Genomic DNA, 10,908 nt, shown 5'->3' on the forward strand with positions numbered 1-10,908 from the left:
AAACAAAAGGACTGGTTATAAATTTTTAATCTTTTTTATACATAAAAAAGAAACAAACACAATCCTTTCTTTCCGTCATTCAATTCCACAGAGAAGACCTTCCATAAAAACTCCTTTCCCCTTTACTTTCACCACCACAACCACCACTACCACCACCACCATTCAATCTCTCATTTTCCATAAATCTAATATCAAACGACACCGTATTAACCACCACCAGCTCAGGATGAACGAAGACCACTGGGTTACGGCGGCGTTAACAAACGACGCCGTCGTAGCCGAACTTCTCATCCGTTTAAAACAACAACAATCTTCATCTTCACAACCGCCTTTATTACCTTCGGTTACGTGGGCTCATCGTAAGTCACGCTCTAGACCACATCCTTCCACCACCACCGCCGCAACCACCGCCACCGACGCCGTCGTTAATGGTGATATGAGAAAAGAGCAACAACAAAGTGGTAGCCCAACGACGCCGTTATGTTGGACCAGTGAAGACGGTTACGATGAATCTAATCGTCCTTCAGATCTTTCTTCCGGCGGCTGTAGATCCACCAAGGTTTGTAAATTTTGATTTAATTTTGACTTTTTTGTGTTTAACTAGATCCGTCCAGCTTCCTGTTTTTCCGGTCACCGGTAAGTCTAACAACCGTTCGTCACATTAATTGAACTTTTTTAGATAAAAATGATATTACCATTTTACTCTTCTTCGTCTCCAATTCCATCTTCTGTCTTGGAGTATTTTGTGTTGATGAAAACACTAATTAATTTTATCAGCAAATAGTAATATGACCAAAATGGCATTTTGGTCAGTTTGTTAAATTTCTATAAAAATAGTGGATTGATGGAATTTCATATGACTATGAGCATAATCTAATCTGACTCACATTCATTTTTTTACTTTTTTTTGTTTGATTTGTACTTTTACAGTTTTACTAGTAATACCCTCTTGAGTTAATTCACGAATTTATTAATTTAATTTGTCAATCTTATATAAAATTGGTTTTATTTACCTTGGAAAACAAGGATCCTGCTGCTTGGGTTTTGCAATATATTTTTTTGGGTAAAATAAATAAAAGCCGTAGTTTATATTTTGGTACATCAAAATATTACAGTAGACGACTAAAAAAATAGTATTACAGTAGGTAGTTTTTTATAGACATGTTTTTAGTTATTTATTTATTATTTTTTTCGGCAAAAGTAAAAGTTATTTATTGTATATTTTTTTTAACTGAGAGATGTAGGAAACTTCTTAAACACGGTCTAGTGATTTTTTGGTCGATAGACGAAACTGCCCTTACCTATATGGTTGATTCGATGGGGTAGGCCGTAGGTTTGTCATGTTATGATGACGAAAGGTGGGGAGGTAGAGAGTGGGAACCTTACTACTGAAGGGTAGTTTTGTCTTTATGCTTCTGTTTTTCATTTTAATAGTTTTCTAATTTTATTTTACTTTAAAACTTGCAATATTTTTGAGTGGCTCTATTTCCAATTGTGTCTCTCTTTAGATATTGGTGAGCACATGAAAATTAGGCTTTGTTTGACTTCGGATTTCATTTTTTATTGTTTTTTTTTTATGAATAAAGAAAAGAGTAAAGTGGTGAAATGACTGGAAGATAAAACAAGATTAGTTTTGGTTTGTGATTTGACTTTGAGGTCTTAAATATATTCCACGTGGCGATAAATTATTTGCCACGTCACTAATACGCTCCGCATATGTCGATAGAGATAAGATAATATGATATTATGACTGGGCCACATTCCAAAATCCTGATTATATTATTCTTTTTTCTTTTACATTAGATAGATTAAAGTGGATCTATTTCAACAAAATAAGGTAACATTTTTAGCAAAGTAATACGGAGTATTAGAATATTGAGTATCATGGGTAAAAATTATTAGCTTAAATAAAATATAAAATATTTATAAATTAAAGGTGAGAGGTCTTTTTGTAATCTTTATTACTACTACTTAAATGGTTTGCCGTTTAATGTTGCATTTAATATGATAATGTTTAATTTGTTGAGTGTCACGAGAATTTCATTTATCTGCCCATTATCATCAAAAAATCAATTTTAAATTGTTATTTCAAGGGGGACCAAACATAGTCCATGGATAAAATATAAAATATGGATATAAAAAGGTTAGTAATGGAATTACATTTTGCGTAGGGTGGTTTGGGGAATGAAGGTGCAACCACATCTAGCTACAAGAAATCAAGAAAAAGAAAGGTTTGATCAGATACACACATTATTATCGTACTTTACTGTCATATCATATGTCAAGTTAAAACTTTAATTATAATTTTTTTATGTTTTAAATCATAATAATCATATTGACAGATGAATATTTTACAGTTTTATTATGGTTATTTGTTTATTTGCAGTCATTTGCTGAACTTAAAGAGGAAGAAGATTTCCTCTTGAAGGAACAGCTACATTTAAATAAGGTATTTTTCCACTTCTAAGTTATTACTATTACTTTTACTAGCCATTGGTAGCTAAATATATCTAATTGTTGTTAAATATCTCTTATTCTTTTAATCTAACCAACAGGAGTTAGAATCGATGCGTTGCACAATGAGTAATCAAGTTGCAACAAGTCATAATTTAAAGAAATTCAAGGTATAGAGTCATTTTAATTCTCCAATTCGTTAATACATGATTTATTTCACAACATTCTATTATTGTGGTGCGAACAAGAATGAATGTAAAGGTTCATAAAGTTTTATTATTTGTCTGTCTAAACAGATTGATTTGCATCAGAACTCTAGAAAGGAAACAGATAAGATGCCTGAAACTGTTAACCATAGAGTTCAGACATCAAGTGTGAAGGTGCCCAAAATTGAAACCAAGGCTCTTGAAACCGGGTTTGTTTTGCCCGATTTAAACATGGCACCAGACGATGAAGAAAGTTGAGAAGATATTTCACGTGTGTAAATCGTCTTACAGATAAAAGTCATCATCTACAAGAAGACAGCAACTAGAAATTGGTTGCCGTTTTGAAAGTTTTTTCGAAGATTAGTGATCGTGTTTTGTTAGTAAAGGTGTACATTGTTACGTATTTAGTTTTCTTATTACTAGAAAAAAGTTAAGTATGCTACTGGACTTAGCAAAGACTAAGATAAGTTAGAAAGATTTTGGTTATCCTTTTTCTAATATATTGTTTCATTTTATCTCTAATCCATTTAGTATCGTCTTTCATTTTAAATCAACTTTTTTCTTTTTTTCTTTTTTTGGTAAAAAACATAATAATAATCCATATTGTTAAGTGGATATAAATCACTCTAACAGGGTTATAAAAGAATGCGATTTCTTTGACGAAAGTTTGTAACACATGAAGAAACTTTATCAAATAAATGAGAAGTAAAAAATACTGTTACATGCGTATGGATGTGAAAAAGTGCTATCATCACATAACATAGGCAAAAATGATGACCTAAGTACAATGCTTGAGTTTTTCTTCAACAAGCTCGATACATCGATACAAAACAAACTCGACAGGGTTAAAAGCACATACGGTATCAAATGCTAGTTGATCGTTTTCTTTGTGGCTTTCAGCGACAACACCAGAGACCAAAGCTCTTAGAGATTCAAACCATTCCTTGTACGCCTTCTGTAAGTTGTTCTTTGACAGGACTTCAGTGTAGTTTGTATTCCCTGTTACATTACTTTTCATGTTACCGTAAAAAAACCAACTAAACAAACAAACTGACAACAAAGGTAATAACGTTTTTGTCATTGTGTTCAAAACTTGCTTTTTATCTGTTAACAAGTTATTAACATATTTACTAAGGTAAAAAATATTCAAGCTTTTATAACTAGAATCTATCTATTGACTTAACTTCATTCACTATTTAATTATGACATCAACTTTATAGTGTTTCATACATAACACATATATATATACAAAATGCGAATATATAACCTATACAAGAAAGGCGGCATGTACCTGATGACTCGGTGATCAATACATATCTATACAGGTTGAGCGCAGACAGTACCTGCAAAAATAGAACAAATGCAGTTACATGTTATAACTATACTTCCGCAATAAAGATAGCGATATTATCAGATATTATTAAATCTATACAGATTCTAACCGCATCAGTGGAATCGGGAAGGGAAGGCGGCCCGCCGTTTGGTGGCTTCAAAACAAACTCGACAAGATCAAGAACTCGGGCTGACCAAAACGGGGATGAATGTTGAAATATGTTATTTTCAGATTTCTCAACACCGTTTAGTTTTGGAATGTTTTGGAGATACTGTTTGTGCATTTCATCTTTGACACAACCCAGAAGAATTGCAATCTGTTCAACAATTGCAGTGTAATTAGATTAAATTACTGATAATAAGGAGTCGTTGTTTATAAATCATGTATGCTGATCGAATATAGCTTACCATTGAGGATAACTCGCTGTTTGTTATAAGAGCGATTAAGATGTCAAATCTTAAAGAGACTGGAAGATCTGCAAGCACCTGAAATCATCCATTTACAAAGCGCACGTTATTGCAAATAACAAGTACTATATATATAAAGGCTTTCATTCAACAAAATCAAACAACATATTATAGCATATAGAGAAAATAAGATGAAGTTACTTACCATCTTAAAAGTATCAAAAGCTTTTTTCCTTAGTAGTGGATCTGATGCATATACAATGACCAGTTGAATAGCCTACACATTTGATTAAGATTTTTAGGCATTGTATAATACAGTATTAGAATTAGAAATAGATAGTTAGATAGGTAAGGGTAGATGTAGCAAGTTTATAATCAATTAAGGTTCTATTTAATCTCAAAAGGGTCAAACAAGAAAAAAAAAAATAGCCCAGTGTGTGACTGATGTAGAACCAGAGTGAAGAGTCCTACGAAATTAAGGATTTTAAATAATTCGTTTGTTAGTTATTATTATTCATTATTATTGGTTACTATTAGTTATTTAATGATTAGATAAGTTTACGTATGGTTTAAAATAATTAGATAAAGTTTAGGAGTCCTAGTCGTATAGAGTCATAGTGCTCGTTGGTTTTTGTTTCTTTCATTATATATACTCCCGAATATGTGCAAGTCAGGAGATCAATCCTTTTTATTAGTATTAACCATTGTTCAAAGTTTGCTGCATTCCAGCCTCAATAATTCACGTCATTATTTGTGTGAATATTTGTTCCATTAAAACACGTTGATGTTTTAATTATTTGTTGCGAAGAGCGTTTGTCTTCCAACGGATCCTTTGACCCTCATCAATTGGTATCAGAGCAATCGATCCACCCTATCATCATTCCGATTAGTTGGGTCTCTCCCACGTTTGGATATTGATAGTTTTATCTCACATATCTTAATTCCGATTAGTTGGGTCTCTCCCACGTTTGGGTTTTGATATACTATCTTTAAAAAAAAAAAAATACTGTTAATCGCCGGAACACTCATCTCGTCAGAAAATACTGTTTTGGCGTGTTCGAAAATACTGTTCATCCCGAAGGTACTGTTCATCCGAAAAAAAGATTTTTTTTCTTCTCTTGTTTTAATGGCCGACGATAAGGGTAATCAAAGTCGCGATCTAACTATTGCCCTCAAAAGACTCAAGAACACGCTAGATATAGTTAACAAATCCAACAAGCGTGCAAAACAACGATGGATTGAAGAAGAAAACCGAAGAGCTACTTATGGTGTACAACCTTGGATCGAGTCACAACAATATCATCAATATGAACCACCACAAACACCCCGTCTACTATCAACCACAACTATACCATCAACCCTACTATCAACCACAACCCTACCATCAACCATACTATCAACCACAACTCTACCAGCAGCGTCAACCCGTTAAGGAGAATCTCGATACGGAAGAGTTCTTTGATTCAATGAAAATCTTAATAGCGAGGTTGAAGAAATCCGAATCAGATCGTATGGAGAAGTGTGATAAAATAGTTGACGAGATCCAAGTTAAAGCAGAAAATGTGTCCTCGAATCCAGAAACATAAATTATTTTAGAGAAGATTACAGTGTTGAAGAAGATTCAAACTCGTTAGGCTATAATTTAAAAGAAGAGAATTTATCGGTATGTAAAGTAGCCACGAGTAGTGAAAGTATCCGTGATAAAGGTGAAGTTGTAGTGGTTTCAAAAGGTTATGGAGGCAAGAAAATATCATATATTTATTTGAATAACTCCATAGATGGAAGCAAGAGGATTAATAAAGGAGATTTGTTCGTATTTAAACCGGGCATTAAGAACTCGAGGTCGAGTTCTTTTCAAGAAGGGGAGAAGGGGAGAAGGGTTTTAGAGCATAATACTTTTTCAAGAGGTCGTCGTAAACTTATTTGGAATGACAATGATGAATTTGTCATTGGTGTGTTTACATTTGACCCGAGCATATCATTTTATTTGAGTTGCACTGTTCACCGAGTTGTCATTGATTGGTTTATTTTTAATCCGGGTATATCGTCTTATTGGAGTTAGAACTCGAGGACGAGTTCTTTTCAGGTGGGAAAGACTGATGTAGAACCAGAGTGAAGAGTCCTACGGAATTAAGGATTTTAAATAATTCGTTTGTTAGTTATTATTATTCATTATTATTGGTTACTATTAGTTATTTAATGATTAGATAAGTTTACGTATGGTTTAAAATAATTAGATAAAGTTTAGGAGTCCTAGTCATATAGAGTCATAGTGCTTGTTGGTTTTTGTTTCTTTCATTATATATACTCCCGAATATGTGCAAGTCAGGAGATCAATCCTTTTTATTAGTATTAACCATTGTTCAAAGTATGCTACATTCCAGCCTCAATAATTCATGTCATTATTTTTGTGAATATTTGTTCCATTAAAACACGTTGATGTTTTAATTATTTGTTGCGAAGAGCGTTTGTCTTCCAACGGATCCTTTGGCCCTCATCAATCTTTATGCAAAAATAATTATTTAAAAATAGACTCTATATGGAATACTGAAAAGTACAATTTATCTATTTGACCCGTTACCCACCGAGTACAATTTACCACCTTTAGATAATGGCTTGTAAATGAGTGTTACCTGTAAAGCAGCATATAGAGTAGGCGTGTACTCTGAATATTCCAAAGGTTCAACATATTCTTTGTGAGAGTCAACGCCTTCCATAATGCAAAATAGAAAGTCAATAGCATGTTTCTTCAGTACCCATGGAAGATTAAAAGACGTAAACAGGTGCTTCAGCGTGCCAAATGCTTCCCACCTTTTTATTTGATCATTACAGAGTTCATATTTGACTGTATCCAGATCTTCATGTGTAGTATCACTAACTTTATCGGAAAGGTCTCTCCAAAGTACTATTTATTTGCATTATTACATAAATCATAAAATTCAGCACCTTCTCGATACAAAGTACTAAAAGTGGCAAAAAATTGTAACTGATTATTTCAGATCAGCATAAATACACAAAAAAAGAGCACCTGTAAGGGCTGCTCCAGATTTGACATGTGCAAAACAGCCCATAGAATCATCTTCATCACCTATCATTGTCATCAGCAGGAAAAGAACAGCAATATGAGAATATTCTAACTTCCAAAGAAAATACTCAACATGCCTAAAGGTGGCCTATAGAACGGGTTCGGTCATGGGTCAAAAGGGGCTCCACTTAAAACGGGTAAATTATGTGTTGAGGAGGGTCAGATTGAACCAGAGCAGCTTCTTTCTAATGTTATACAGTTTCCTACAGATAATTTGGGGTATCAAATATGATTACAATTTCAAAAAAGAATCTACTTTGATAGAGCATTACCCAAACAGACACATGTATAAGTATATGGGCTCCATTTTACACCTCTAAGTATGCCATATATTGAGGATCTAATCAAGAATTAAGTTTGGTTAAGAACCGATTATTAGTCATTTACCTTGAGTAATAAGGTCAATAGCCCTGTCCACTTCATGTCCAGTTATTAGACCAAGATATGATAGACCACAATACTGAAGGAAATGTGACAACTCTAACATCATAGGAAAACATCTTGAAGTTTTGGCTCCCATCCTATTTGAAATCAAAACCTGAACTTTCACAGATTACAAAATAATTGCCTTGAATCAGAGAGAAACACACGATGGGTCTTAAATACTAAATACATTTCTAATTATTTAATATCTACTCCATTAAAACTAAAATTTATAAGTTGCAAGATGAGTGGACCGGGCTGCTTGTTTAATGGGTCATAATATGTTTGGGTCAGCAGACTGCCAGACCATCTTAGAGTTCATTTCAAAAGGGGGTAGACCCGTCAACACTTTCTTTGTCCCTTATCTGTGAATACCATAAACAACTAATAACCAATAAATTTAATAGAACTAAATATCTAAAATAAATAGAATCAGTAAACTAAAAATTTATGTAATTAGAATCAAAATGAATTTCAAATATTTTTAGCTTATAAGAGAACCTTAATCGACTTCTACCTGTTTACCCAGTTGGCCCGCTTTCTTGATAGCTAACTTTTCCATTTTACCAGTTTGATCGGATATCAATGAAATAAAACCTAGGCCCAGTCATATTTAAAAAAATTGCAATTTCAGCAAATATTTCATATCAGATATGACGGTATGAGAACTCTCACCGTGATTTGCAAGACATATAGGCCGAATAAAGCAACAAGTTTTTCATCTTTGCGATCCTGTAAGATAGAATAAAAGTGAGATTACAAAGAGTTATTGAGACATCAAAACCTAACAAGATACATAGAGTATAAATCAGTGTGCCACAGACCATTTTCATGCATGTTGCTTTCAGAGAATGTGCGATCAATATTGCTTTATTGACCAAATCCAAAGCACATGTATCTTCTTCATCTTCTGAATCTGATAATTTGGCCTCTAAAACCTTGAGAACAACAGGAATGGCAGCTTTTAATTGCTCAAATATTCTTCTCTGTAAGGCCTCAAAAGCTGTAAAAAGGAACATTGCAGAAACACTTTGTTAGCCAGCTTCAAAGAATTCATCCACATGTTCATGGGTAAAAGATACTACGTCCTAAATTGGCAATTTACTTCAACTTTTATCGCACCTAACACACTAGATAGTTACTTTGTTATATATCGAGTATTACAACAGTTACTTTGTTAAAGACACTATAGTGTTCTCATTCAAATAATAATATCTTGACCATTACACAGTTGTTTTACCAAACATGTATTGTTATTTTTAAACCAAAAAGGGGGTAGTTAGATGTGTTTCCAACCTAATGATGATTACGATTTAATGGGTTTTTAGGGCCCAACACCAGAGGTAAACCTTGGTTCTAAAGCATGTTATACGTAAGATTAGGAGAGTTATTATAAGATTGAGTAATCAACTAGAATTATTCTGAAAAAGGATAAGAAACCAGTAACCGTTACCCTTTGCCAAAGCTCCTAGAAGAGGTGTAAAATAAGAAGAATTGTTGAAGCCATCACTTGAAGAAGACATTGCCTGTTCAAATAGCACATAACATTAATCAAGGGGATGTTCACATTCCATATAAACAGAAGAATCTGTATTATCTAGACATCCGAAAGAAATGTGCATAAAACATATATATGCGTTTACAAAATAAGCATAAAACATATTCCAAACTTTATATCTAAATCCGTAAAAGGTAGCAATAAAGTGAACTTAACACCATGGAAAGAAACACAAACGTACATCACACAGAACCGAGACCATATCTCGTGGGTTACAAGTCTGCACGAAACGATCAATGATCCTTTCGACATTCTCAAAACACCTTGCAGACACACACGCTAGCTTAGCTACAGCCTTCGGCAGCTCAAAAGCTAATGCATCAGTAACCTCCTGAAATCATTTAATATACATATTCAGGTATACAAATACACATCCATAGATAAATACAGCTATCAATAATATTGAAAATGAAGTTATGCATTGCATATTTGCATTACATATATAAATAGTAAATGAGCTAGCTACCTGATCAAGTGAAGGTGAAATTAAGTATTGATAAATTTGTTCAAGGACTTGAAAAGCGGAATCATCTAATTCGTGCTCATCATTCGTCTCGGATAAGATCGAATTCGATATCGAATCGAGAAAGCTAACAAGCTCAGATATGAATTCTTCTGATTGCTTATAGTCACCATTAGCAATTGACTGTGAAACGATAAATAAAATACATCATTATAATCCTAACTCCGTTAAGTGTGGTTGTGATTGTATAAACAATATAAAGTAGAAGAAATTAAAATAGACTTACTTGGGAGCATGAATCTAGGGTTTGCTGAATAAGAACAGAATTAGGGGAGTTTGGTGATGACATGACTGAATGGGGTTTACCGGTAATTAGATGACGTCAGTTTTTCTACTCCTTTTCCTTGCGGTGACCGGGTTGAACGAGCCACTTCTGGGTTAACCCAATTTGTTACTGATATTCTGTCGTCTCTAAACTTCTTTTTTACCTTGATCGTTTATGCTTAACAACGTGAAAGTAACCATATTTGAGCGAAAAATGAGATACTTTGATGTGGTTTTGTGTTTTATAGGTGAGAAAAGAGATTAGTGCAAAAAGGTGCGAAAAACGGCATTTGAAGTCGAGTTGTGGAAAAAGTTGGAAAAATCAGAATTTATACACTGGAGTAAATTACGCCAGCTTTTTGCGCCAGTACAAATATGGGCGTAAATTACGCCAGCCCGGCGTAAATTACGCCAGGCAAACTTCAAGAAACAGAAAAAAGTCACTTTTTGGAGTACAATTACGCCAAACTTTTACGCCAGTACAAATATGGGCGTAATTTACGTCAGCCCGGCGTAAATTACGCCAATGCAATTTTGCTGATGCCGGATTTTGAGAGTTTTTTGCTTTGGGAACAAGTTATTCATTCCCTACATAAGGGAAACCCTTAGCCACGAATTGAGGACCTTTTTTCTTCAGTTTCTTAAGCCCCAAACA

General features: G+C 33.8%; 2 protein-coding genes across 2 annotated transcripts; one reads left to right on the plus strand and one right to left on the minus strand.

The window, feature by feature from the left end:
- The first annotated feature begins 226 nt into the window (after nucleotides 1-226).
- Nucleotides 227-3,145, plus strand: LOC139848812 (uncharacterized). The gene is made up of 4 exons (XM_071838506.1): nucleotides 227-559; nucleotides 2,172-2,231; nucleotides 2,387-2,449; nucleotides 2,751-3,145. The coding sequence occupies exons 1-4, from the start codon at nucleotides 227-229 to the stop codon at nucleotides 2,916-2,918; spliced, it is 624 nt and encodes a 207-aa protein (XP_071694607.1). The 3' UTR covers nucleotides 2,919-3,145.
- A 177-nt stretch (nucleotides 3,146-3,322) lies between these two features.
- On the minus strand, nucleotides 3,323-10,465 carry LOC139847210 (aberrant root formation protein 4). The gene is made up of 14 exons (XM_071836851.1): nucleotides 10,216-10,465; nucleotides 9,933-10,112; nucleotides 9,648-9,797; nucleotides 9,362-9,434; nucleotides 8,733-8,911; nucleotides 8,584-8,640; nucleotides 7,873-8,023; nucleotides 7,429-7,488; nucleotides 7,034-7,305; nucleotides 4,606-4,677; nucleotides 4,401-4,478; nucleotides 4,103-4,309; nucleotides 3,952-4,003; nucleotides 3,323-3,659 (listed from the first exon to the last, which is right to left on the minus strand). Exons 1-14 carry the CDS (start codon nucleotides 10,276-10,278, stop codon nucleotides 3,439-3,441), a joined length of 1,815 nt encoding a protein of 604 aa, XP_071692952.1. The 5' UTR covers nucleotides 10,279-10,465; the 3' UTR covers nucleotides 3,323-3,438.
- Between the last annotated feature and the right edge of the window lie 443 nt (nucleotides 10,466-10,908).

Source organism: Rutidosis leptorrhynchoides, chromosome 5 (genome assembly GCF_046630445.1).
Source record: "Rutidosis leptorrhynchoides isolate AG116_Rl617_1_P2 chromosome 5, CSIRO_AGI_Rlap_v1, whole genome shotgun sequence".
NCBI classification, from domain to species: Eukaryota; Viridiplantae; Streptophyta; class Magnoliopsida; order Asterales; family Asteraceae; genus Rutidosis; species Rutidosis leptorrhynchoides.

Bases quoted from the DNA above. Each gene is read 5' to 3' on its own strand.
- LOC139848812 (XM_071838506.1), top strand. From the start codon at position 227: ATGAACGAAGACCACTGGGTTACGGCGGCGTTAACAAACGACGCCGTC. The intron at 560-2,171 runs GTTTGTAAATTT...CATTTTGCGTAG, and splicing joins GCGGCTGTAGATCCACCAAG to GGTGGTTTGGGGAATGAAGG. The intron at 2,450-2,750 runs GTATTTTTCCAC...CTGTCTAAACAG, and splicing joins AACAGCTACATTTAAATAAG to ATTGATTTGCATCAGAACTC.
- LOC139847210 (XM_071836851.1), bottom strand. From the start codon at position 10,278: ATGTCATCACCAAACTCCCCTAATTCTGTTCTTATTCAGCAAACCCTA. The intron at 9,435-9,647 runs GTACGTTTGTGT...CTATTTGAACAG, and splicing joins TGGTCTCGGTTCTGTGTGAT to GCAATGTCTTCTTCAAGTGA. The intron at 8,024-8,583 runs GTGAGAGTTCTC...GTGAAAGTTCAG, and splicing joins TATATGTCTTGCAAATCACG to GTTTTGATTTCAAATAGGAT.